This window comes from Hylobates moloch, unplaced genomic scaffold (assembly GCF_009828535.3).
Source record: "Hylobates moloch isolate HMO894 unplaced genomic scaffold, HMol_V3 SCAFFOLD_40, whole genome shotgun sequence".
NCBI lineage: Eukaryota > Metazoa > Chordata > Mammalia > Primates > Hylobatidae > Hylobates > Hylobates moloch.
The window spans coordinates 3,422-25,329 of record NW_026652315.1 but is presented as its reverse complement, the minus strand read 5'-3'; the positions used below and the strand labels follow the sequence as shown (position 1 = coordinate 25,329).

General features: G+C 45.6%; 1 protein-coding gene across 2 annotated transcripts in view; it reads right to left on the bottom strand.

Annotated features, from left to right (window-relative positions):
- LOC116463517 (myocardial zonula adherens protein) overlaps positions 1-15,548 on the bottom strand; it is a 94,357-nt gene extending 78,809 nt beyond the window's left edge. The window contains exons 1-2 of one of the 2 annotated variants that reach the window (XM_032146646.1): positions 15,343-15,548; positions 2,796-2,882 (exon numbers count right to left, since the gene is read on the bottom strand). In XM_032146646.1, the coding sequence (XP_032002537.1) occupies positions 2,796-2,882; positions 15,343-15,417 (162 nt within the window). In that variant the 5' untranslated portion in view covers positions 15,418-15,548. The remainder of the gene's footprint in view (positions 1-2,795; positions 2,883-15,342) is intronic. The other variant, XM_032146648.2, reaches the window with a different exon arrangement.
- Between the last annotated feature and the right edge of the window lie 6,360 nt (positions 15,549-21,908).

Below are 21,908 nucleotides of genomic sequence, written 5' to 3'. Positions count from 1 at the left end.
CACACGAGGCTCCTTCCTTGGGATTACTTGATTCTTCTTCAGTGGTTACGGACCCTCCAGGGTCCTCCAGCCCCTACCGCCCCAGTTTTGGCACTCAGAAACCTTTCACAAACATCTCCTAAGGCACGAAGCTTGGGTCTAACTCCAAAAGACCATATTCCCCAATTCCTCTACCGTCTGTACCAAAAGGCACAGCCACCAGGCCCTTGTCCTATCCCTCACTCCAGTTTAGGCCACTTCTTCAAAAAGTGTTCTAAGCAGCTCTGAGCACCTGGACACAGCCCAGGCCCATGTCTTGGACCAAGCCATCAACTCTAAAAGGGACAGGCAGGGAGAGGAGCAGTGAGGACAGAAGGGGACACTCCCTAGTGACAGATGGCCCCACTCAATCCTGCTCATCAGCAGGGGTGCAGTGGCTGAAGCCTGACCACTTCCACTCTCTGCTTAGGACTTTTACTCCCAAACTTTGTCTTTGGAGAATGTTCAAAGCTACAGAGAAGCTGAAAGAGCCACTCAACTACATGACCATAGTACCATTATCACAAGAAAATTAACATTTATTCAACAATATGTAATATATAGTTCATATACAAAATTGTATAGTCATCCCAGTGTATCTTTTATATAATTTTTTTTGCCAAGATCTAATCCAGGTTCACTCATTACATTTAATGTTATGTCTCTTTAGTCTCTTATCTGCAACAAATTCTCATCTTTTTTAAAAATAACATTGAATTTACGAAAAATTCAGGCCAATTGTTTTGTAGAATGTCTCACATTTTGGTTTTCTGTTTCCTTATTATCAGATTCAGTTAAACAAGTTTGGCATGAATATTACATATGTGATGTTGTGCACCTCTTAGCTGAATCACCTCAGAAGTCATGTAACATCAGCTCGTCCCACTGTTGGTGAAGTTAGGTTGGATCACTTGGTTGAAATGCTGGCTGCCTGCCTACTCCACTGTGAAGGTACTGTCCCTTTAGAATCAGTAATCCATTGGAGTGATACTTTGAGAATATCCTACAATAATCTTTCATCAATTTATTTTTGCATCTATTGATGAGTATACCTGGAGGTTACAAAACAAAGATTTTCTGAACTTATTAGCTAGTGTTCTGTAAAAAAAAAAAGGAGCCTTCCCTTTTTTATCCTCTCATCTTGCACCTCTCCTCCTCTTCTCCAATTATTACTATAAATGTATGGATTTTTTAAAATATTCAATGTGTTATAACCCACGACTGTCATTATTCTTTTTGATGCTCCAGTTGGTCCCATTTTGGCCAGTGAAAGCCCATTCAAACTGGCTGCTAGGTCCTTTACTAGGACCCCATTCGTCTCTGAGTGGCACCTTATTTTCCAGAGGTCCCATGTCCCCCTCATCTTTTCCCTTCTGCAACCCAGAACTAGCTGTTTTTCTGGATCTTTTTGGTGGAACTCATCCACTCTTTTTAGGCAGATCGGCAATTTTACTTCTTCTCACCTTTCTCTAGTCAGAACTTCATTTTACTTTCTCTTTACTTCCTTTCCCTGGCATTCATCATTTGCATCAGCACAGGCAGCTCTCTGTCCTTGGTAGAAAGTGGGGAGGAGAGGGCAAGGAGAGACAGAGACCTACGGTAAACTTAGGGACATTATCAAACACTTAGCAGTCGATGAGAAGCTTTTTTATAGTTGACCACATTAGTGGTTAACTCCAAAGCAAGGCTTGTATTTCAAGAGGTCACTATGTCATGACTCCACTTATGAAATTTATATCATTTTATTTTGTTTTATTTTATAATCATATAAAATACATGCTCAAGAAAAAGTACTGCCTACTTCCTGGCACCCCTACCCCTTCTTTTACTTTGTCTCCATCAGCACTTACCACCTCCTAACCTCTATAAAATGTACTTAATTATTTCATTTACTTCCATTCTTGTCCCACTAGAATATAAGTTCCGTGGATGACAGATTTGGTTTACTGCTTTGTTCACTACTATACTCCTACTGTCTGCAACAGTGCCTGGAATACAGTAGGTGCCCCATAATTATGAATGAGTAAAATGGGTCGGCCAGGACCACAGGCCTAGAGGTCAGCAGGACCTCCTCTTTATCCTTTGGGCCTCCAACTTCACTGTCACCTCCCAAGCAGTCAGTTATTCCCTTCTGTGTGTTGCCAGATTCCATCTTACAGGGCTGGATCCTAACACCTGAAATATCACATCATCATTGTCTCACCCAGAAAACTGCAAATTCCTCCAAGGCAAGGACATACTTATCTTCATGGCCTCAGCACTTAGCACAGGAGCTGGCACAAAAATGTTTGCCGAATGCCTCCTACCCCCAGCCAAGAAAGTGCCCTTTCCCCACACCATGCTGCCTGCCAGCCTTCCCTCTCTTCTGCGGGAGCAGGGCCCCCGGCTGCTGCTCCAAGCTGCTGAGAAAGGTTCCAACCCCGCCAGCTGCTCACAATAGGCCCTTTGACGCAACTGGATTGGGCTGTTTCAGGAAAACCCACGTTCCCCACCACAGCACCTGTCACTAAGGCCAGTGTCCCTGCAGCTTGAAGGCAACACAAAGCCATAGTGTTCACCAAGAAACAAGAGCAGGGCACGTCGCTGGCAGAGCCGGCTAGGGAGAGCTCTCTGTCTTCTGGGAAGATGGGAGATGAGGTGGGAAGGTTGAGAGGGCCTTCTCCTCAACAGAAGTGCAGACACTCAGCCTCTGGGAATGGCCTGGTTAGGAGATGGGAGAGTGGGTTAAGGGTATAGAGGCTGGAACTTGTTGGGGCTTTGCCTCAGAGATACCTTACCTGCTCTTTTCTCTCAATCTTCTTTTCACTTTGCTCAGGAACTGGACTCTCAGGAGGTACGGTCAGCCGTAGTCTGCAAACATTTGCCTAGAAGAGAGGGAAAGGAGAAGCCAGTTAGGAATCGGCATTTGGGGCAGAAAGAACCAGATGACCTTGGGCTTCTCACAGCCCATTTCCCCTACTTCCAATGGGGAACACTGCCCTGATCATACAAGAGCCATACAGGAGATAAGGCCAGCCTTATCTTCACAGTACCAGGCCAGCCTGGTACAGCACAGGCACCCACCACCCTGGGGCTCAAAGAAGGAAACTACGAAATCACTTGATCTATTTCAAACATTTCTTTACCAATGGCTCAGGTTCCATAACAATATATATAGAATGATCTCATTTCATAAGTATAGGCAAAAATATAGTTAGAAGGAAAGAAGCCAAAATAAACACAGTGGATATCTCTATTGGGAAGGGAGGGTGCTTTCTACTTGCCTATATATTTAATTTTTCTACAATATACATGTACATGTTTAATCATAACCTTTTTCAAAAAAGTCCATATACCCACGTTCATAGCAGCATTATCCACAATAGCCAAAAGGTGGAAGCAACCCAAATGTCCATTGACAGATGAATGGATAAACAAAATATGATTTATACATACAATGGAATATTACCCAATATTAAAAAGGAAGGAAATTCTGACACATGCTACAACATGGAGAAACCTTGAAGACACTATGCTAAGTGAAATAAGCCAGTGGCAAAAAGACAAATACTGCATGATTCCACTTAGATGAGGTACCAGGAGTAATCAAAATCATAGAGACAGAAAGTGGAACTGTGGTGGACAGGGGGTAAGGATACAGGGAAAGTTAGTATTTAATGGGAATGGAATCCCAGTTTGGGAAGATGAAAAAAATCCTCAAGATAGATGGTGGTGCCAGTTGCACAACAGTGTGGATGCACTTAATGCCATTGAACTATACACTTAAAAGGGGTCAAAATGGTAAATCTCACAAGTACATTGCCACAATTTAAAAAAAAAAAGCTGTCCTTGTTTGTTGGATACAGACTAAAAGTAAGACAGTTAGCTGGAAAGGCATAGGAGAAGAAAATATAATGCTTATGAGTTTTGGTAAGACATCTGACTCTTTAATTAGCTATGCCACCATGAATATTTGTCACTAGTCACTGAGATTCTCATGTCAGTTTATTAAAGGCTGCCAAAAAAGTTCACTGAAATATTAGATAAAGGTTCCTAAATGATTTTTTAAAGTCTAAATTGCACCATTTCTGTTAAAAATAAAAAAGCATTATACCATTCAGTGAGAGAAGCTACAACTTGTGTGATTTATCATATTCTGTTGACAAAGGGTGACTAGGAACAAAGTCATTTTCCTACTCAACAGAGGGAAAAATGGACTACTATAATCCGTAGTATGAGGGGACAATAACAGTAATAATAGTAATAGCTAACCATGTATAGGCACCTTCTAAGTGTTTTACAGTTATTTATTCATTTGACCCTCACCACAAACCTACAGTAAGAGATTCTCTTACCTGCCCCGTTTTTCAGATGAGGAAGCTAAGCCTCTGAAGGGTTACATGGCTGGGAAATGACAGAGCTGAGATTTGAACCCAGGCAGTCTCCTGGGCTTGCATTCTTAGCTCTTATACTCATGGCCCCCATCACATGTCTGAAATGCCATATGGGCTCGATTCGCGGGAGTGCTGTTTGCTCCCTAGTATGGGTTGAATTGCATTCCCCTAAAATTCATCCACTGAAGTCCTGACTGCTTTCCTGGCATCTCAGAATGTGATCTTATTTGAAGACAGGGTCTTTATAGAGGTAATCAAGTAAAAATGAGATCATAAGTGTGGCCCTAAATCAAAATGACTGGTGTCCTTATAAGAGTGGGAAATTTGGGGACAGACACACATACAGGGTGATCATCATATAAACATTAAGACGACCCATCAACAGCCAAGGAGAAGGGCCTGGAACAGACAGTTCCTTCATAGACCTCAGAAGAAACTAACCTTGCCAACACCTTAATTTTGGGCCACTAACCTCCAGAACTGTGAGACAAGAAATTTCTGTTGTTTAACCCACTGGTGTTGTGGTACTTTTCATGGCACCCCTAGCAAACAAATCTTCTCCACCCCAACCCCAGTCTGGTTGGCAGGTTCACAGATCTGTACTGGTCCACAGGGTGGCCTCTGAGCAAAACCACCCTGCAGCCTAGAAGCCCAGGGCTGGAGGGAATGTCAAAAATCTCTTGAGTTCAACCTGCCCACCTATGAAGAAACCCAACACCCAAAAATGTACCTGACAGGTGGCACCAGCCTGTTCATTTTCCACGAACAGGTTAGGGAGCCCAGGTTTGGGACCCATGTTAGCACTTCCACATATACCATTGCTGCCCTCCAAGGTATTGCATTTTGCTACCAGGCACCTCTAACTTCCTGATCTGAGCTTACACCAGAATTTCTACCTAATGGACCCAGGGTTGTCCTCGGACTGCAAAATAATTCGTCTTTCTCTAGACAGTCCTCCTGTCCCTTGAACCTCCTTTCTTCTGGACGAAACAACCCCAGTTCTTTAAATCACATGACTTGGTTTCAAGATCCCTCTCCATCCTCATCCTCCTCTTGGCAAGCATCATCCCCCAGGGACCCCAGAATCAGATGTGGCCTGACCCCCAGGGCTATCATTGCCTCTTGTGTGGCCAATTTTGCAAGCAACCTTCGAAGCTCACTGTCAGTCATGTTGGCCAAAAAGAAACCAAGCCATACTACCAGGTATCTCTCTTTCCTGGTGGGCAACAACACTGATGGGAATCTTGAGTCCCTCCAGAGAAAGGCAACTCTCTGGCTCCAGGCCCCTCAGACTGGTTGAAACCAGTCTGACATTTGCACAAGCATCAAAGTGTAACTCAGACCACATAGACAATCCAAACCTGTGGTGTTTATCAGTCTCCTATTATGCTGGGTCTAGTCCATGCATAATTCTGCAAGGAAAAGGAAGTCCTTTTCTCCTGCACCACGCCCCCCCCCACACACACACAGACACACACGAGTGTGCACACACGTACATATATGCCTATGCACACACACACACATACACAGGCTCCAACATCTACTAGCTGTGTGTCTATGGGAAAGTTACTTAATCTCTCTGAATCTCAAGGGTAAAATGGGATAAAAGGAGAGTGTCACATAGTAAGCCTCTATGAATATTAGATATTTTTATTTTTATTTGATTATTTATTTATTTTGAGACGGGGTCTTGCTCTGTCGCCCAGGCTGGAGTGCAGTGGTGCAATCATAGCACTGCAGCCTCAATCTCCTGGGCTCCAGTGATTCTCCAACCTCAGACCCCCAAATAGCTGGGACCACAGGCATGCGTCACCATGCCTGGCTTATTTTTTATTTTTTGTAGACACAGAGTCTTACCATGTTGCCCACGTGGGTCTCAGACACCTGGGCTCAAGCAATACTCCTGTCTCGGCCTCCAAATGTGTTGGGATTACAGGCATGAGCCGCCGCACCCAGCCAGATATTTTTACTATTATCTAGATATTATCATCATTCTATATGCTTCAAAATGAAACAGACCTGCTTAGCCTCACAGCCCTGTTTCCATGAAAATAACAATTTGGTCAATGAATCAGAGACATTAACACTGTAAGTGATGACTTTCAGTTGGTTGATTATTTTAGAGGGGTAATCCTTAATGGTCATAATTTTCAGAAAGGGGGTCCCATGGGTCCAATCACTCAAAAGTGAGATGGTCCCTCCCCTGGCTTGAGCCCATTCTTCATCTGCCCATCTACATTCCTCAACACACTTCCTATGATGAGCTGGGCAACCCTTATATGAAGCTCTCATACTGAGCAATACCCTGAGGTATACAAAGCCACAAGGTAAACAGAATGCATAAAATAAAATGCATTGTAACTTGTAAAATAAAACATGCAACTTCAAAGACATTTGGCAGTTGCAGCAGGTGCTTGAGGCTACTGCAGCACCCTGTCTAAAGTTTACTCTTGTCAACAGAGGTGCTTTGATCAAAACATTAAGGAGCACAGCTAGTTTTTCTTTAATAAATACTGACCCACTGACGGACTGGCTGTTCAGGAGCAATTTAAACCCAGCTTAGAACAGAATCACACATCTTCCTTACAAGATAGCCAAATCTATGGTCATGGGGAAAAAAGAAAGTTGCAGAACAAAACATTAAGAATAATCCCATTTTTATTTTTTAAATATACCCTGATAACTTGTGTAGATGTAGGGGGAAAACATTCTTAAGGAAACAGATTTCTGTGTTGGTGGCAATGATGTTAAGTATATGTAAGTTTTTGATTAAAATAATAATAGTAGTAATAGTAATAACAAAGACTGGGAGAAAATATGTCGGAAAGAGACAGATCCAGAAAGAGACTAATCCTTCCACAGGACTGCTTCAGGAGCGGCAAGGGGTACATTCTAAAGGTCTAAAAGGTACTCCGAATCCCTAACAGAAGCACTAAGGACAGTAACCCCTGAACCACCCATAAAGTAGTCCGAGTACGGTCTACCTCCCTCCATTCATTCACCTTCCGCAATCTCTCCATGGGAAAATCTCCCCCTGAGTAACATCAAAGCAGCACTCCTTACCTCCGAGCATTTGATGAGGCTGATCTCCATGGTCTCCTGAAACTCAGATACACAATCTCCAGAGCTGCCCCAGGCTTGGCAGTGCCTGAAAGGCAGGTAGGGCACTTTATTCCCAGGGGTTCCCAAAGCAGCTGGTTCAGGGCTTGTGTTATGAACAATGCGAAGAACTGCATCCTACCCTGAACACCACTGCTAGCGAACCAGCTGTCCCTGGGGGCAAGGGTCCCTTCCAGGAAATCAAAGCAGGAAGCTGGACTCAGCATAGTTTATTACTCAGTTACTGAGCACCCACTACTTGCGAAATATTTTAGGGACTATGAGGGTACCACAATGGCAAAAAAAAAAAAAAAAAAAAAAAAAAAAAAATAGCTGTGCCTCCAAGGAGTACATCATCTAGGAATATACCCAAACAAGGCAATCAAGAACACTTGGAATAACCAATACAAGGTGTAGAGAGACAGGATACTTTGTGGTTAAATCATAGTGGAAATGTACTTCCTGGCTTCCAATATTGGTTCTGACACCTACTAGCTTTGAGATCTTTGGAAAGCCACTTAGTCTTCAGTGCTTCCATTACCCTAGTTGTAAAACAGAGCTAACAATACTGTACCCACTTAGGAATGCTGTGAGGATTAAATTAGCTAATGTGTGTAAAGAGCTTAGGACAATTTCTGGCATGCATTAAGCACTCTGTAAGCATTCTTTATTATCATGGGAATATAGGAAGAAGAACACTAATCTTAATGGGAGGTGGGAGTATATGGGAAAGTCCCTCAGGAAGGACCCTCAGGATACCATCTGAGCTGGGTATAGAAGGACAGAAAGGACTTTACAGGTCAGTGAGGTTTGGAGAACCCACCATCATAACAACAACAGACAGCTATCAGGCAAGGCGTTCCAGTCTGTGCCAAACGCAGAGATGTTGGAAAGTTCCAAGAATAAGAACCTGCAGCCTAAGCCTGGGTAGGAATGGCAAACGGACAACCAGATAGGGGCTGAACTATCAATCTACGAATGCATGATAGAGAAGCACTGGCTCTAGTCAGAAGACAATGAGGAGCCATTCAAATCTTTGGAGGAAGAGACTAACATTCAAATCTGAGTACATTTCAATAATCCAACTGGTCATTTTTCAGTGCCTCCTGTGTTCCATGCACCACACAATGGATGGAAGGGAAAACACAGGGGGAGTGATCAAGTAAGCTTTGTACTGTCACCACTTTCAGAGCCCCTACAGTGCTTAGCACAGTATCAACACATGATGGGCGCTCGCTCAGTGTTGGGTTTTGTAGTTTTTTTAGGTTGAACTAAAACAAAGTAAGAATATACCTGAAACTCCCTGGAGTGCCTTGTACTTTCTTGAAACCAACCCCGCTGGGAGGGATAGCAAGGGAGAGACAGGTAGCATTCAGGTTTCCTCCACAAGAAAAAGCACAACAAAACCCTTTTTGGCAACTCAGGGCCCCTGGGGAGCTACATGGGTCCCCTCGGGCCCTGTTTCTGACCCTTTTGTGGAGACGAGGGCCTGGGTCTCACTTAGGGGGTACTCTGCGGATCCAGTATCATCATGCTCTCAACTTTGGGCACCTTGGCTCACCCAGGGGAAAAATATCTATCTCAAATAAAAAGGGAGTGGAGAAGATGATTCAGGGAGGTGACAGGGGTTTGCCAAACAGTTTACAAACATGGATTTCCCTAAGGAAATTAGCCAAGTGCATTTACATTTCTCTCAGGTCTGTTCCACTTTGTGACTGTGGGTCCCTGCCCAGCTCCCCTTAATGATAAAAGGTGGGGCCCTTGTAAGTGTGGCTGGGGGGAACAGACCCCACACTCTCTGCTCAGCACAAGTATCAAATCCCAGGAGCCTGCAGCAGGCTGCATGCGGAACGGTGTATGCCCCATCAAGATTAGACCTCTTGGCTCTGCTGTGGCCCTGAACTTGCAGCCCAATTATCTACATCAGGGTGGGGCAAACTTTTTCTGTAGAGAGCCAGACAGTAAATATTTAGGTTTTGCAGGCCCCTGCAAAAACCATTCTTAGCTCAGAGGCATACAAAACATTCCTGCTCTCTGTGGCTGTGTTCTGTACCAGGCACACAATGTGCCCCAAACGCCAAGATCCAGAGAGAAAACACAGGTGGATGAAGGCACACAAAGATGCCAGTGTGACTTGGAGTGTGAGGACTCCCCCGCCCTGCCCCACCACCACTCTGCCCTTCATCCCACAAGGCCCAAGGGACCTTTCTGCAACACTGTCCCAGGAGTGTCTACATTTCCAAGAAAGCTATAGAAGGGAGTAATGCTTAAAGAAATATTCTTAGCCTTGCTGCACATTAGAATCGCCTGGGAAGCTTCCTAAAAAATACTCATGCTTTTCTGTACTTTAAGATGTTCCCATTTAATTGGTTTGGGATGAGGCCTCGACATGGCTATTTTAAGCCTCCCAGTGGTTCTGCGTATAACCGGTTGAGAACCACTGACTGAACCAAAGGGATGAAGCTCCAACTGTGCAGCAGGATGAGGCAACTCGAATATTTGGAGGACTTCCCAGAACTGTCAAATTCCTCACCTGGGCCAGCATTCCCATGTATTTGTCACCCGTTTCCTGCCCAGGTGGGTCAGAGGTGATGGGATGGATTTAACCCAAAGCTTCTCTTCCTGTTTTTCCATTTGCCAATTCAATGTTAACCGTGGCTCCTCTAAGTAGGACCTGGTGATATTTCTGTTTTTGAGTGCCTATTCCACCAGGCCTGGGGAGGGGTGGTTCCTAAGCCCTGTCTTCCTGTAGGTAATCATAGGTAATGCAAGTAATGGTGGCATGCACAGGCCTCTAGGGGAACACGAGAAGGAGGGTTGAGGTTTCAGGGCAGGCTTCCTAGAGGAGACAACCCTTATCAGAGGAGAAACATGAAGAAAAGCAAAGAGGCAAGGAACAGCATTGAAAGCTCGGGGGAATGGCAAACAATTCAGAATATTTGAGAAGAGTACATATAGAGAGGGGAAACAGGACAGGAACGGGCCAAACCAGAGGGCCTAGATGCTACACTAAGGAGTGTGAACTTTTTCCTGGCAGTACTGAGGAGGCTCTTGAAGCAGACAAGTCAGGAGACTAGATTTAGCATTTTAGAAAGATCACCCTGGCCTTTAAGAGTGAAAAAGAGCCAGGAGTGTGGTTGACACTTAGGAACTATCACTCACCAAAGAGGGAAAGAGGTAAACACCACTGTATTGCTCTTCTATGTGCTGCAGAAGTACTGGAACTCCGTAAGACCATAAGGCATGATAAGTGCTGAGAAGTATCTTGGGTTGAAATATTTAACATGGTCTCTAGTTAGTCAGCCCTGGGCCCACAGCTCCTTGAACTCAATTAGACAAGAACATTTGAGGCTAATTGACTTCAAAGTCTTCCCCAGTGACCAGGGCTTAGTGACACCAGCCTCCAGGTCTCTGGTTCAGATATGGATGCACAGCATAGGTAAACTACAACAGGGACCTCATATGCAGTGCTCTATCAGTGCTCCCAGAGACAAATGGGTCAAAATCACATTCCATATCCTTTGTAGAAAAGCCATGGGATCTCCATAAATGTCTAGGGGAAATCAAGTTTCCTTACGAGTCTCCAGAATTCAGGTCTGTTCATCCTATATCAAACAAGGCAAGGTGAAAGATCAAAAGCATAGAGCTGGGCACTTCTTTTTCTGAGCCCATAACCATCATTTTTGACTGGCAGAGGTTTAAGCCCTGCCCTTAGCCCAGAGGACACCATGGTTCCAAACCCTCACAACTTAGCCCATCGGGGGCTGGCTCAGGAGGGCCCTGTGAGCAGCCAGCCTGTTTTCTGGGTGCAGCAGGATCCACCTCCCCTTCCCCAGTGGATGCTGCAGCCAGCTTCCTTCCACCAGATGTCAAGGGTCCCACAACATCTGGGTCCCTTCCTCAGGACCCACGGGATGATAGAGAGCTTATGTGCACAGATGTTCCTGTCTCCTGGGAAAGGGAAGTGCGGTAAACACCTGTCTATCATTCACAGGCCAGCTAAGGAGAATTCTTTACTTTCAGCCAGTCAGGCAGCAATGGGACATAGGAGAGGGACACATTAGCCAAGGAACAATGACTAGCAGGCCCATTCCAGTGTTCAACAGAGGAAGCCTTTGCCAAATAGAAATAAATATCAGCAAGGGCAGGCTAGGAGATAGTCCTATCCTGTGACCTTGTTGGGTTTTGTTTTTTTTCTGTGCCAGTGAGGGGTCACGATACCAGCAACACCAGCCAACAGTCTTTTATTATCAAGAGAGCAAGGTGCTGGAGAAGATCCTTGACAGATCTATCATTCCACAGCCCGGGATCAGATCAGCTTAGCCAAAAATACTCGGCAGTAAGTATTGTGCCGAAAGGTCGGTTGTGTGGCCCGGTTGTGTGCTTTGTGGGGAAGCCACAAAGCAACACATGCCTTCCCCACAAAGCACACAACCCAGCCACACAACCAACCTTCCATTTCAAAGGCCCATTTAGCAAGACTAACTGGCATTTATAAAATTCCTTTCAAAAGCAAGAAGCAAGGTCAATATTTTTAAAATCGTTTCCCCCCATTCCCCAAGGTCATCTTCTGGCTGTGGTTATTCTCCAGTCAATTTGTCTTCCTGCTGTTGCCATAGATAAAACTATTTTTAGTGCACAACTGGTTTGAAGGGAGTTTTTTTAATTTCACAACTTCTGCTGGTTGGCATCCATAAATGCCTTTCAGAGCTTTGTTTATCAGCTGACAGAAATTACTCTCTCCACCTGTTTGTTTTTTTTTCCTTGAGAGATGATTTCAGATAAGAAGGAAATACAAATTGCAGGTGGCAGCCACTGAACAAAGGCTAACTGGTGGCAGTCCAGCCAGCCACATAACCCTTGGCAGCTGGCTTGCAGGAGTCTCTGCTCAGTGTCAGCTGTCACCACCACTTCTGGTTGGCTTGAATATCTGGACCCACATAGACTGGTTTCCCCTGCAGTTTCCAATTTGATGAGCTCTTTGGATGAACTAGAAATACAATTTTAATGGCTAACATGTTCAAGACCATCAGTTGTCCACCACCAGAGAGGAATAACAGAACAATACAGTATTTACTGAACAACTTTCAATGAAAGGTACACTTCCAATGATTATTTGGTCTACAATTTTATTTTCAGGACATCCTGTTCCTGCATTTCTAAACAATAGGCATTTTGTCCCAAAGCAGGTCCAATTTACCATCATGATAAAGTAGTCATGTGTCACTTAACCGTGGAGATGCATTCTGAGAAATGCATCATTTGATGATTTCTGTCGTTGCGTAATCATCATAGAGTGCACTTACACAAACCTAGATGGTATAGCCTACCACACACCTAGGCGATATGATATAGCCTACCGTTCCAACCACCGTCATATATCCTGGCTGCTGTTGACCGAAATGTGTTTATGCAATACATGACTATATATGCCAAGTATTCCATTGAGATGGTTATTTCCTCCTTTCAGTATCCCAATAATGTCAATTCCCCTACAAATTCCACTCATCCTGCAAGATTAAACTCAAATATCACCAGTAGGCGGGGCGGGGTGGCTGATGCCTGTAATCCCAGCACTTTGGGAGGCCAAGGCAGTTGGATTACTTGAGGTCAGGAGTTCAAGACCAGGCTGGCCAACATGACAAAACCCTGTCTCCACTAAAAATACAAAAATTAGCCAAGCATGGTGGTGTGTGCCTGTAGTCCCAGCTACTCGGGAGGCTGAGGCAGGAGGACTGCTTGAACCTGGGAGGTGGAGGCTGCAGTGAGCCGAGATCGTGCCACGGCACTCCAGCCTGGATGACAAAGTGAGACTCTGTCTCAAAAAAACATACCTGTAGTGAGAGGCCTTCCCCTGATGCCTCAGGAAGAACCTTTATTTTAGCTTCTACAGAACTTTGTAAACTCTTCACCCCACTATAACCATCACCACTTTGTTTGATGTTAGTTTGGGACAATGTCTGCCTCTACAGGTAGGGCGGACCCCAATGCCAGCCCTTTACCACACAGAAAAAGGTTTATGAATATTCAATAAATCAATTAATCAACATCTCACAGCTTCCCACCACACACACGATCCCCAGCACACACACAGATAGTACCTGTAACATCTGCAAATCATGAGCAGAGCTAGAAACCATAAAGATGGGCAGAACCCTAGACCCTTTAGATACCTTCTTTCCAGAAACAAGTACCAGTGTACCCAGGACAGCCCTGCATGGCCTGATCCCGAGCCCTGAGTTCTCCAGTCCAAAATATGTCTGCCATTTTATTCAAAAGGCAAAGTCTTTTCAAGAGTGTCACAATGTGCCCGACACCAAAGCACCTACAATTAAAGAAATACTCCAAAGGAAATGGTTGACCCAAAATCTTCAGAAATGTTATTTGGTATACTAGTCACATTTGTATCAACCCACCGTATTAGGTTAGGTACCCCAACTAATCCCCACCTCTGGAAGGGAAGTTACAGAGAATTTCATGCAATTCATGCAGTCTGGTCACAGATATGATCCTCTCAGGGCTCAGGGTTAGCTTTTCAGTGACTTCATTCTTTTTCAGTTGCAATTGTGTTCAAATTGGGAAAGATTTCCATAGAAAAATACAAACACCCAACTTAGAGTAAGGCCAGGACTGTGGTTGGAAACCCCCTTGGATCCAATGTAGATCTTATTCTATGATGCTAATGATTGGACAACTGGAGTTCTGTCAACCTTGGGCATGAGCCAACTGATGGATTCTGGGGGGGAGTGTGCGCATGCACGTGTGTACACAACCTAAGTGTCTGGTAAGTGCACACACACACACACCCCTCAGAATCCATCAGTTGGCCCATGCCCAAGAGTAACACATCTTTCTTCTAGAGCTAAAGAAAGACAGCTTATAAGGTGACCACCACCACTCACTTAAGGCATGTAAAAGGAAACAAGCAGGTCCAAGACCTACAACGCAGACAGGAGGACCAGCGAGGGTTTTGCTTTGGACTTAACCACCTGTTTAAATCTTGAGGAAACACGATAACTGAAGTCTCAATCAGAGCAAAGAGGTACCAAATGATAAGTATTGAATATCATGATAAATGGAAGAACTAAAAAGCCACAAGCCAAGCTCCTGGCAGTTGCTCTAAGGCGTTGACCCTGTTAGAAAGATGGAGCATTTCTTTTACAGAGCATCTGGAGAGATGGGAAAAGATGCCACAAAGATCAAAAAGAAACAGCACTTCCAAAGAGAAACCTTCCCTGGAGATGCTGTCCCGGGATTTCAGTGCTGCCATTGTCACTGTGCTAATATTTAAATCAGACAGAAGAAAGTGGTTTACATAAACCGGAGTCCCACACAGCCGGGCTCCTGGGCGGCCGGCTGCTGTTCTGGTTTGCACAGTGGTGCCCACCTTGGTTAACCCCACTCCAGAATTACCCTATCACTAGTGGATACCCTATCACTAGTGGACACAAGTGATCCCGTCTTTCTTTTAATTAATGGAAGAAGGAAAGTTTGAGTTTTAAATACATTCATTACTTTTGGGTCTCAAGGTAGGGACACTGCACAAATGTCTTCCTTGCTTTTTAAACTTGTGCCACCAATAAACTCGGCTTGACAGAGAGGCAGGAAGGAGAGGAAATCTCTGGGAATTCCATAAAGTCCCCTAAGCCCTCTCCTGCCAGCTGGTGGGCCCCCTGAAACCTCAAGAGGGAGGGTCACTGCCAGAGCCGGCACAGGACCTGGGAGTTGAGCCCAGGGTGGGGCGTCGGGGCCAGGTGCTGGTTCCCGAGCTTTCCCATCCCTAGTCCCCTCTAGAGGGGGCGGCCGGAATGGGGGAACGAGACGGCGGCAGCTCCCGCCTCCAGCTACTCACCCTCCTGCTGGGCGCCCCGGGCGTCCTGGCGGCGCCGCCCGAGAGCAGGGTGACCGTGGACGTGGAGCGCAGCATCCCGCAGCGGCGGTCGGTAGCGGGCTGGACGCCGGCGTTCCTCCAGGGCCGAATAAGCGTGCGGGGCCCGCCCTGAGCGGGGGCGACGCGGGACGGCGCCAGCTACTTGCAGCTCCAGCTGCACCGCGAAGGCCCGGGGGTGGGCCCGGGGGTGGGGTCGGGGGTGGGGCCGGGCCGGGCCGGGGCGGGGCGGGGCCGAGCGCGCTCACCCGACCCGTCAGGCTGCATTTTCTCCCGAGGGCGCCGACCGGGTTAAAGTTGAGCACCATCCTCTCCCAGGGCGCTGCGCCCTCCCAGGGTCAGTCCCAGGACAGACGCCCACGCTGTCTCTGTCCCCCGCAGAGTTGAAGTCCACCTGCCCATTCAGTCTCATGGGCAGGAGACCCCGGACTGCCCCCTACAGCCTCTGCACGCCCTCGGATCACTGGGACCCTCACCCCGTGTCATTCATTCAGTATTTCCTGAATGCCTATTATGCGGCACCGCCAGCAGCCAACCCAGTCGACTGGCTCTTGGCCTCGGAGAGTTTGCAGTCTGGTGGGGATGACAGGTGCCGTGCTATGGTAGAAGAGAAAATACCGTGTACTACAGGAGCACACAGCCAACCTCGGAGGAGGTGATGACTAAGCTAAGACCTGAAATGCAAGTAGGAGTGGGCCACATTGCCCATATTTATTCAATGATTACTGTGGGCTTGCCTGGCGAGCACTTTGCGTGTGTTACCTCATTTAATCCTCACCAGTGCCCTTTGAGGGAGTCACTGTTGTTACCTTGTATCCCCATTTTGCAGATGAAGACGTTGACTCACCTAGGGATTGAGCAACACAGCAGGTGCTCCACTGGCCGCTCAGTGGCAAAGGTAGTATATGAATCCCCCAGTCCAACCCTAGTGCCTTGCTTGTCCAGTCTGCTGTCCCCTAGCAGAGGGAGAAGGGAGTCCCAGGCCCAAAGAACAAGCATGCACAAAGATGGAAGGAAAGCAAGGGAAGGTATAAAATATGTTTCAAGAATTGGAAGTATCACAGTGCACAGGGAAAACAGTGGAGAAGCAGAAGAAGGGAGCTGAGGACATCATGAGGAACCTGGGTGCTTAGCTGGAAATTTGGCCTTTATCTTGAAGACAAAGTGTTTTTCAGCAAGGAAAGACACAATCTCTGTCTACTGGTCCTTCAAAGCCCAGGTCAAGCACTGCCTCCCCACCGAGCTCTCCAGAAACCCCTTCCCCAAACACTCATGCTCAGGAACTTAGCAGCTCCGTGGGACCGTGTCTTCTGTTAGAGTTATCTATATGTGTGCCTGTACCCTGTCCTTCTGGAGGGCAGAGGCCAGGCCTTGACCCTCTCTGAATGCCCAATGGCACCAACAGGGAAGATGCTGAAAAAAAATGTTGCTAAACAGAATTACAGTTGATCCCGTGGAACTCACTCCATTTGCAGATGAGGAAACTGAGGCCAGTGTATACAAGTGACTTTCCCAAAGTTGCACAGCCTGTTCTTCACCATCCCCATCATCATCCTCACAGCAGCTGTGCCTGTGTCCTAAGTGCTTTATGTGCATTTTCTCAACCAATTCTCACAATGCCCCACAAGGTGGGCTACAGTTATCGCCCCTGTTTTGCAAATGAGGAAACTGAGGCCAGAGACATTAGGTTAATTGGTGAACAGCTGAGACTACACCTCTAGTCTTCTAACCCAAGTCCTTCTGCTTTTCTGCTACACTCCTCTCTGCATCCTCCCATCCACCTATCCCTTCCAAAAAGAAAATTGTTCATGAGAGGTTCCTTCCCATTCCACTTCCACGAAGCCCTCTAATCTACCCAAGTCTTTTTCATATTGTTAACATCCTATTCACACTGTTATAGTTCTTTACAAAAGCAGCAGACCGCTCACTAGCTTGTGAGCTCTGTGTAGAAGCTGGATCTTGTTAACATCTCTACCCGTCCAATATCTGGAGCAGGTCATTGACGTGTGGTATTGCACAGTAAATGTGGAAAGAATGAAGAAATGATATTACAGAGTAAGATTTCAACTCACTCATGGTCATGCAAAACAGAAACTAAGATCCTTGCCAACCCAGCTCCTAGGGTGGGCCAGGGACTCCAAGCAATTTGGCAGCTGAAGCAACAAGAATCCCAGGGTTGTCCCAGCCAGGCCATTTCCCCAAAGCTGGCTGACAATCGCCAAGGGCTGTGGGTGGTGTGTCCAAGCAGATGCCAGGCCCTGGCTTATGCCAGAGCTCCTCCCTAATAGGCCAGCACTAGGAATCTGGGGTCATAAGGAACTGCAAGACAGAGGAGAGTGGGGAGCCCAGAAAGTGGGAAAGAAGGAAAATGGGAAGACAAGTAGGACTGAAATCAATGGAAAAGTGGATCTAGAGTGGAGAGGAAAAAGTAAAAAGTGAAGTCACGGTCACTGGTTTCTATTAATAGTTCTGAGAGAAGATGATTTTTAAAAAAAGATTGACTCTTTTCAAAAGAGGAATCAAAAGCTGAGAACTTCTGCCCAGTCAGAAGTCCTCCGGAGTCTGGGGACACGAGTGGGGAAGAGGGCCAATGAGAGGGGAACAGGGATAAGGGTCTGGTGTAGAAGTTCTCCACATTCCCTTGCAACATGCCTCATCTACTCCAGACCCTCTGAGCATTGGTGATGAAGGGGTTGCTAGTGTTTGGGCTGGAGAGAACAGGAGCTATGACAAAACTGTCTTAGCTGTCATCCTTTTCTATCCACAGAAATAGCCACATAGGCCTAAGAGCAGTCCTGAATTTCTCTGCTAAAGCACAGGTGTGTAGAAAATTCCAGAAGTCTGTATAAGCACCCTTCATTTTCTTGTAATCAGTTACTGAATTTTACCTCCTTCTCCCATCCCAGTTCCTAGAATTATCTTTCATATCTTCTAGGTCTCTGCTTCTGAATTGTCTTTATTGCTTTCTGCTAAACCCTTTCCAAATTCCACTGGCATCTTTAGTTGAGAGGCTTATGATAGGACCGTTTTCTCCAGCAAAGTCCTGAGCAGCAATGACTCATTATTTCTTGCACAAATGATCAAGAGTTAAATCACTGGACAAGAGCACACAGTAGATGAACCCAAGCAATGCTGGCATTCCTGATATTTCGTGCCCTCTTCACTCTTATATCTCTGAAGCTTCGCTTTCTTTCTCTCCCATTCAGCTGTGACAGCATCCTGAAGTCCTGGCATATTCTCCCATTCTGCATGCCAAACAGACCAAACTTTCACAATAGAAAAAGGACACATTTCCAACCAAGGACAAGGGTAATACATTACAAATCCCCTCTGGATAAAGTAGAACAAGAAACACCCCATATTCACAGGTTGTCCGAGAAACAGGGAATGGGGCCTAGAGATAAGGAAGGCAGGCTGAGAGGAACCGAAAACCCCAGCCAAGTCACCCAGATACACAGCAGTTATAAGCCTGTCTAGACACAAGGGCTGGAACCACTTGCTGATCCACCCTGGGGAATACAAGCTCACTGGAAATCATTCTGTTGGCTTGCCAGTTAACCCAATGAACCAAAAGGCAACTGGTAGAGTAATAATAAGCCAATTCATGGAACAAATATGTACCAAGCACCTACTATGTACTGAGCACTGGGTACTGAGGTGAGTAAGACAGCCCCTGTCTTCTAGGAGTTCACAATCAAACCAGGAAGAGAGATGTGCACTTAGCAAATAAAATGATAGCTAACACTTTTATATGGCACTTACTGTGTTCACAAAGCTTAAAATGCGTCAACACATTTAACTGTCGCAGCAACTCAGTGAGGAAAGTATTGTTATGTCCCTTACTTTGCAGATGAGAAAATGGAGCAGCAGGGAGGTTAAGTAACTTGCCCATGGTTCCAGCACTAGTAAGTGGTGTTGGGCTGTGGGGTCTGGGGTCCCTTCCTCTTAATAAGAGATTATCTTTTAATTGTTCTGAGGGGCTTTCTGGCTTACTAGGCTTTAGCCCACAGGTGCTGCATAGAGCTGGGTTTTGTTGTCAGGCCAGAAAGACTTGCACATAGGATACTTCAGACCATTTTCCCTGATTTCCACAGAAAAGATCTAGCTGTAGGATGGAGTTAAACTTCACAGTCTCATTCTCCAGCCATGTTTTCTCAGCTAATCTGTAGGGAGGATAAATAGTGTTACAAAAGAAGATAAAGTTTTCTTTTTTCTAAGTTCATTTAGCCAAAAGCTGTTCTAATTTTTAGATATACATCCCAGGGGTGTTTCAGTGACAGTAGAGGATTCAACTCCCACGGTGCCAGAATCCTGCAATGACAGAACATTTACTGAAGTCCAGGAGGCTGTGGGCATCCCCACGGGCCAAGTGGTACCACCAAGTGTCCAGCGCATCCCCCCGAAACCCCATTAACTGAAGCTCTAGGCGGTCATAGGCATTTGCCATACACCGTCCTAGCTCTCCCCAGCGGTGGACATCTCCAGCCCTACCGAGATGACCCCCACTGCTGGCTAGGGGGCAGATGTCCGGGTGACAAGCCTTGCCCTAATTCACTAGCTTGCCATTTGTGATGTCCAATTATAACGCCTGGAAAGCTCAGATGCAATCCCTATGACCGGTCATCTACATGCCTGTGCATCTTTTGTTGGGCAAAGAAAGCCTGTTGAAGAACAATTTCAAAGAGCTGGGAAATGCATAAAGCCTGAAGGGACAGGGTTCTCTTAATGTGCTGCTCGAAACAAAACAAAAATTTTGTAAACAGAAAACCTGACCAGAAAATACATTACAATAGCCACTAGGTGGAGACAGAGTATTGCTGAAGGGACAGCAAACAATAAGCTGAGTCTGAACTGTGGCCAGAAAGATGTGAAACTAAGCGGCAAAGTAGCCCAAATATGAAATATTGAGGGCAACCCATGTGGTCAGTGTATTTATCGATACCACAGAAGCAGCAGCCAAAAGAAGAGCGGACATATATTCTCCCTCTAAAGAATACAGGTGACTTAAAAATGGTGCAGCAAACCAACATGGCACATGGATACGTATGTAACAAACCTGCACATTGTGCACATGTACCCTAAAACCTAAAGTATAATAATAAAAATAAATAAATAAAATAAATAAAATAAAATAAAAAAATAAAGCCACACACACACAAAAACATTTCCCCCAGAACTTTACTGAAACAGCGCTGGAACAAGCAGCGCTAATTAACTAGGTAGTCTGGAACTGCCATAGTATTCACTGTAAGTAAAGGGAAACTGAAATTAATGAAGCAGACAAACCTCTCCCCAGGTCATGGCACCAGAAATGTTGATGGCTGATGTAATACCTTGGTTCTTATCTCCTTAGTTTAAAAGAATTTAAACAAGAAACACACAGTAAAAGAAGTACAGAATAATTTGTTGCAAAAAGGAGAGGATATTTTGAAAATTAAGTGCAGAATAGACGACACAGTCTGAGAAAGAGATTCCAGGGCAGCCTGCTCATAAAAGTGAGACAGCATTAATTATTGCTGGAGAAACCCTCTTTATGGGAGTTTTGCATGATTATTCATAAGAAGGTGGAAAGAAGTGTCACAGTAAGCATGTTCTGACTGGTCTTCTGGGTGCACAAATGCAGTAGCTGTACACATCTGTGCATACATTCCATGTCTCATTAGCATCTTAAATCTCCACCCAGGAATGTGTTTTTTACTATTAAAATAAACAAAGGGTCAGCTTGAAGACAGATAAAATCAAAATGCAAATGCTTTCTAGAAGTAAAAGTCCCTACTGAAGATAGCGGGTTTCAAATGACCCCAAGTGCTCCACATCTTAAAAGTTGCTCCAGTAAAGCTGGAAAACTATCTGTTCCTGACGTAACAGGTCCCATTGGTGGCTCTGAGCCACTGGCAAGCCAGGCCTGACTTGAGATGAGACTACTGATTTCAAGTGTAAAATGCCTAAATAGTCAGCAGCTTCAGGTTGCATTTTGGAGCTTGTCCACTTAAACGGGTTGATGAAAATGGCTCACAAGACTCACGCCTCGGAAATGGGGTTTTCTCCTTTGCTCTTAGCAGATTTTGTGCAACCCAATAATTAACATTTCTGATGCCTAGACTTTCACATTCGTGAAAAAGGCGACTTTGAGAGTGACATTTCCAGGAAGCCACAGTCCTTGTCACAATCTGCAGAGCTCTGAAGCTGATCACAAGCAGGCCAGGTGGAATATTTCTCTCTAAAACGGTTGAGTGCATGCTCTGGCTAGAGAAAAAAGAGGGCTGCGTCACAATGGACAGTGTCTCGGACATCAGGAAAGTTTCCACAGCAGTTTAGGAAAGAAGGCACTGCCCTGGGCTACAGAAGACGTAATGCTCTGGAAGGAACCCTGGGTGCAACGGAAAGAGGAACCTGAGAAGGATAGGGCCAATCGGGTGAGGACAACCCGCCCTATTTGGGAAAAGGTAAGGTATCTTCATAGGGTAATACCCTCCTCAATGGTCAGCCCAGACCTGCCCTCCAGGTGCACCTCTGTACTCACTATCCTT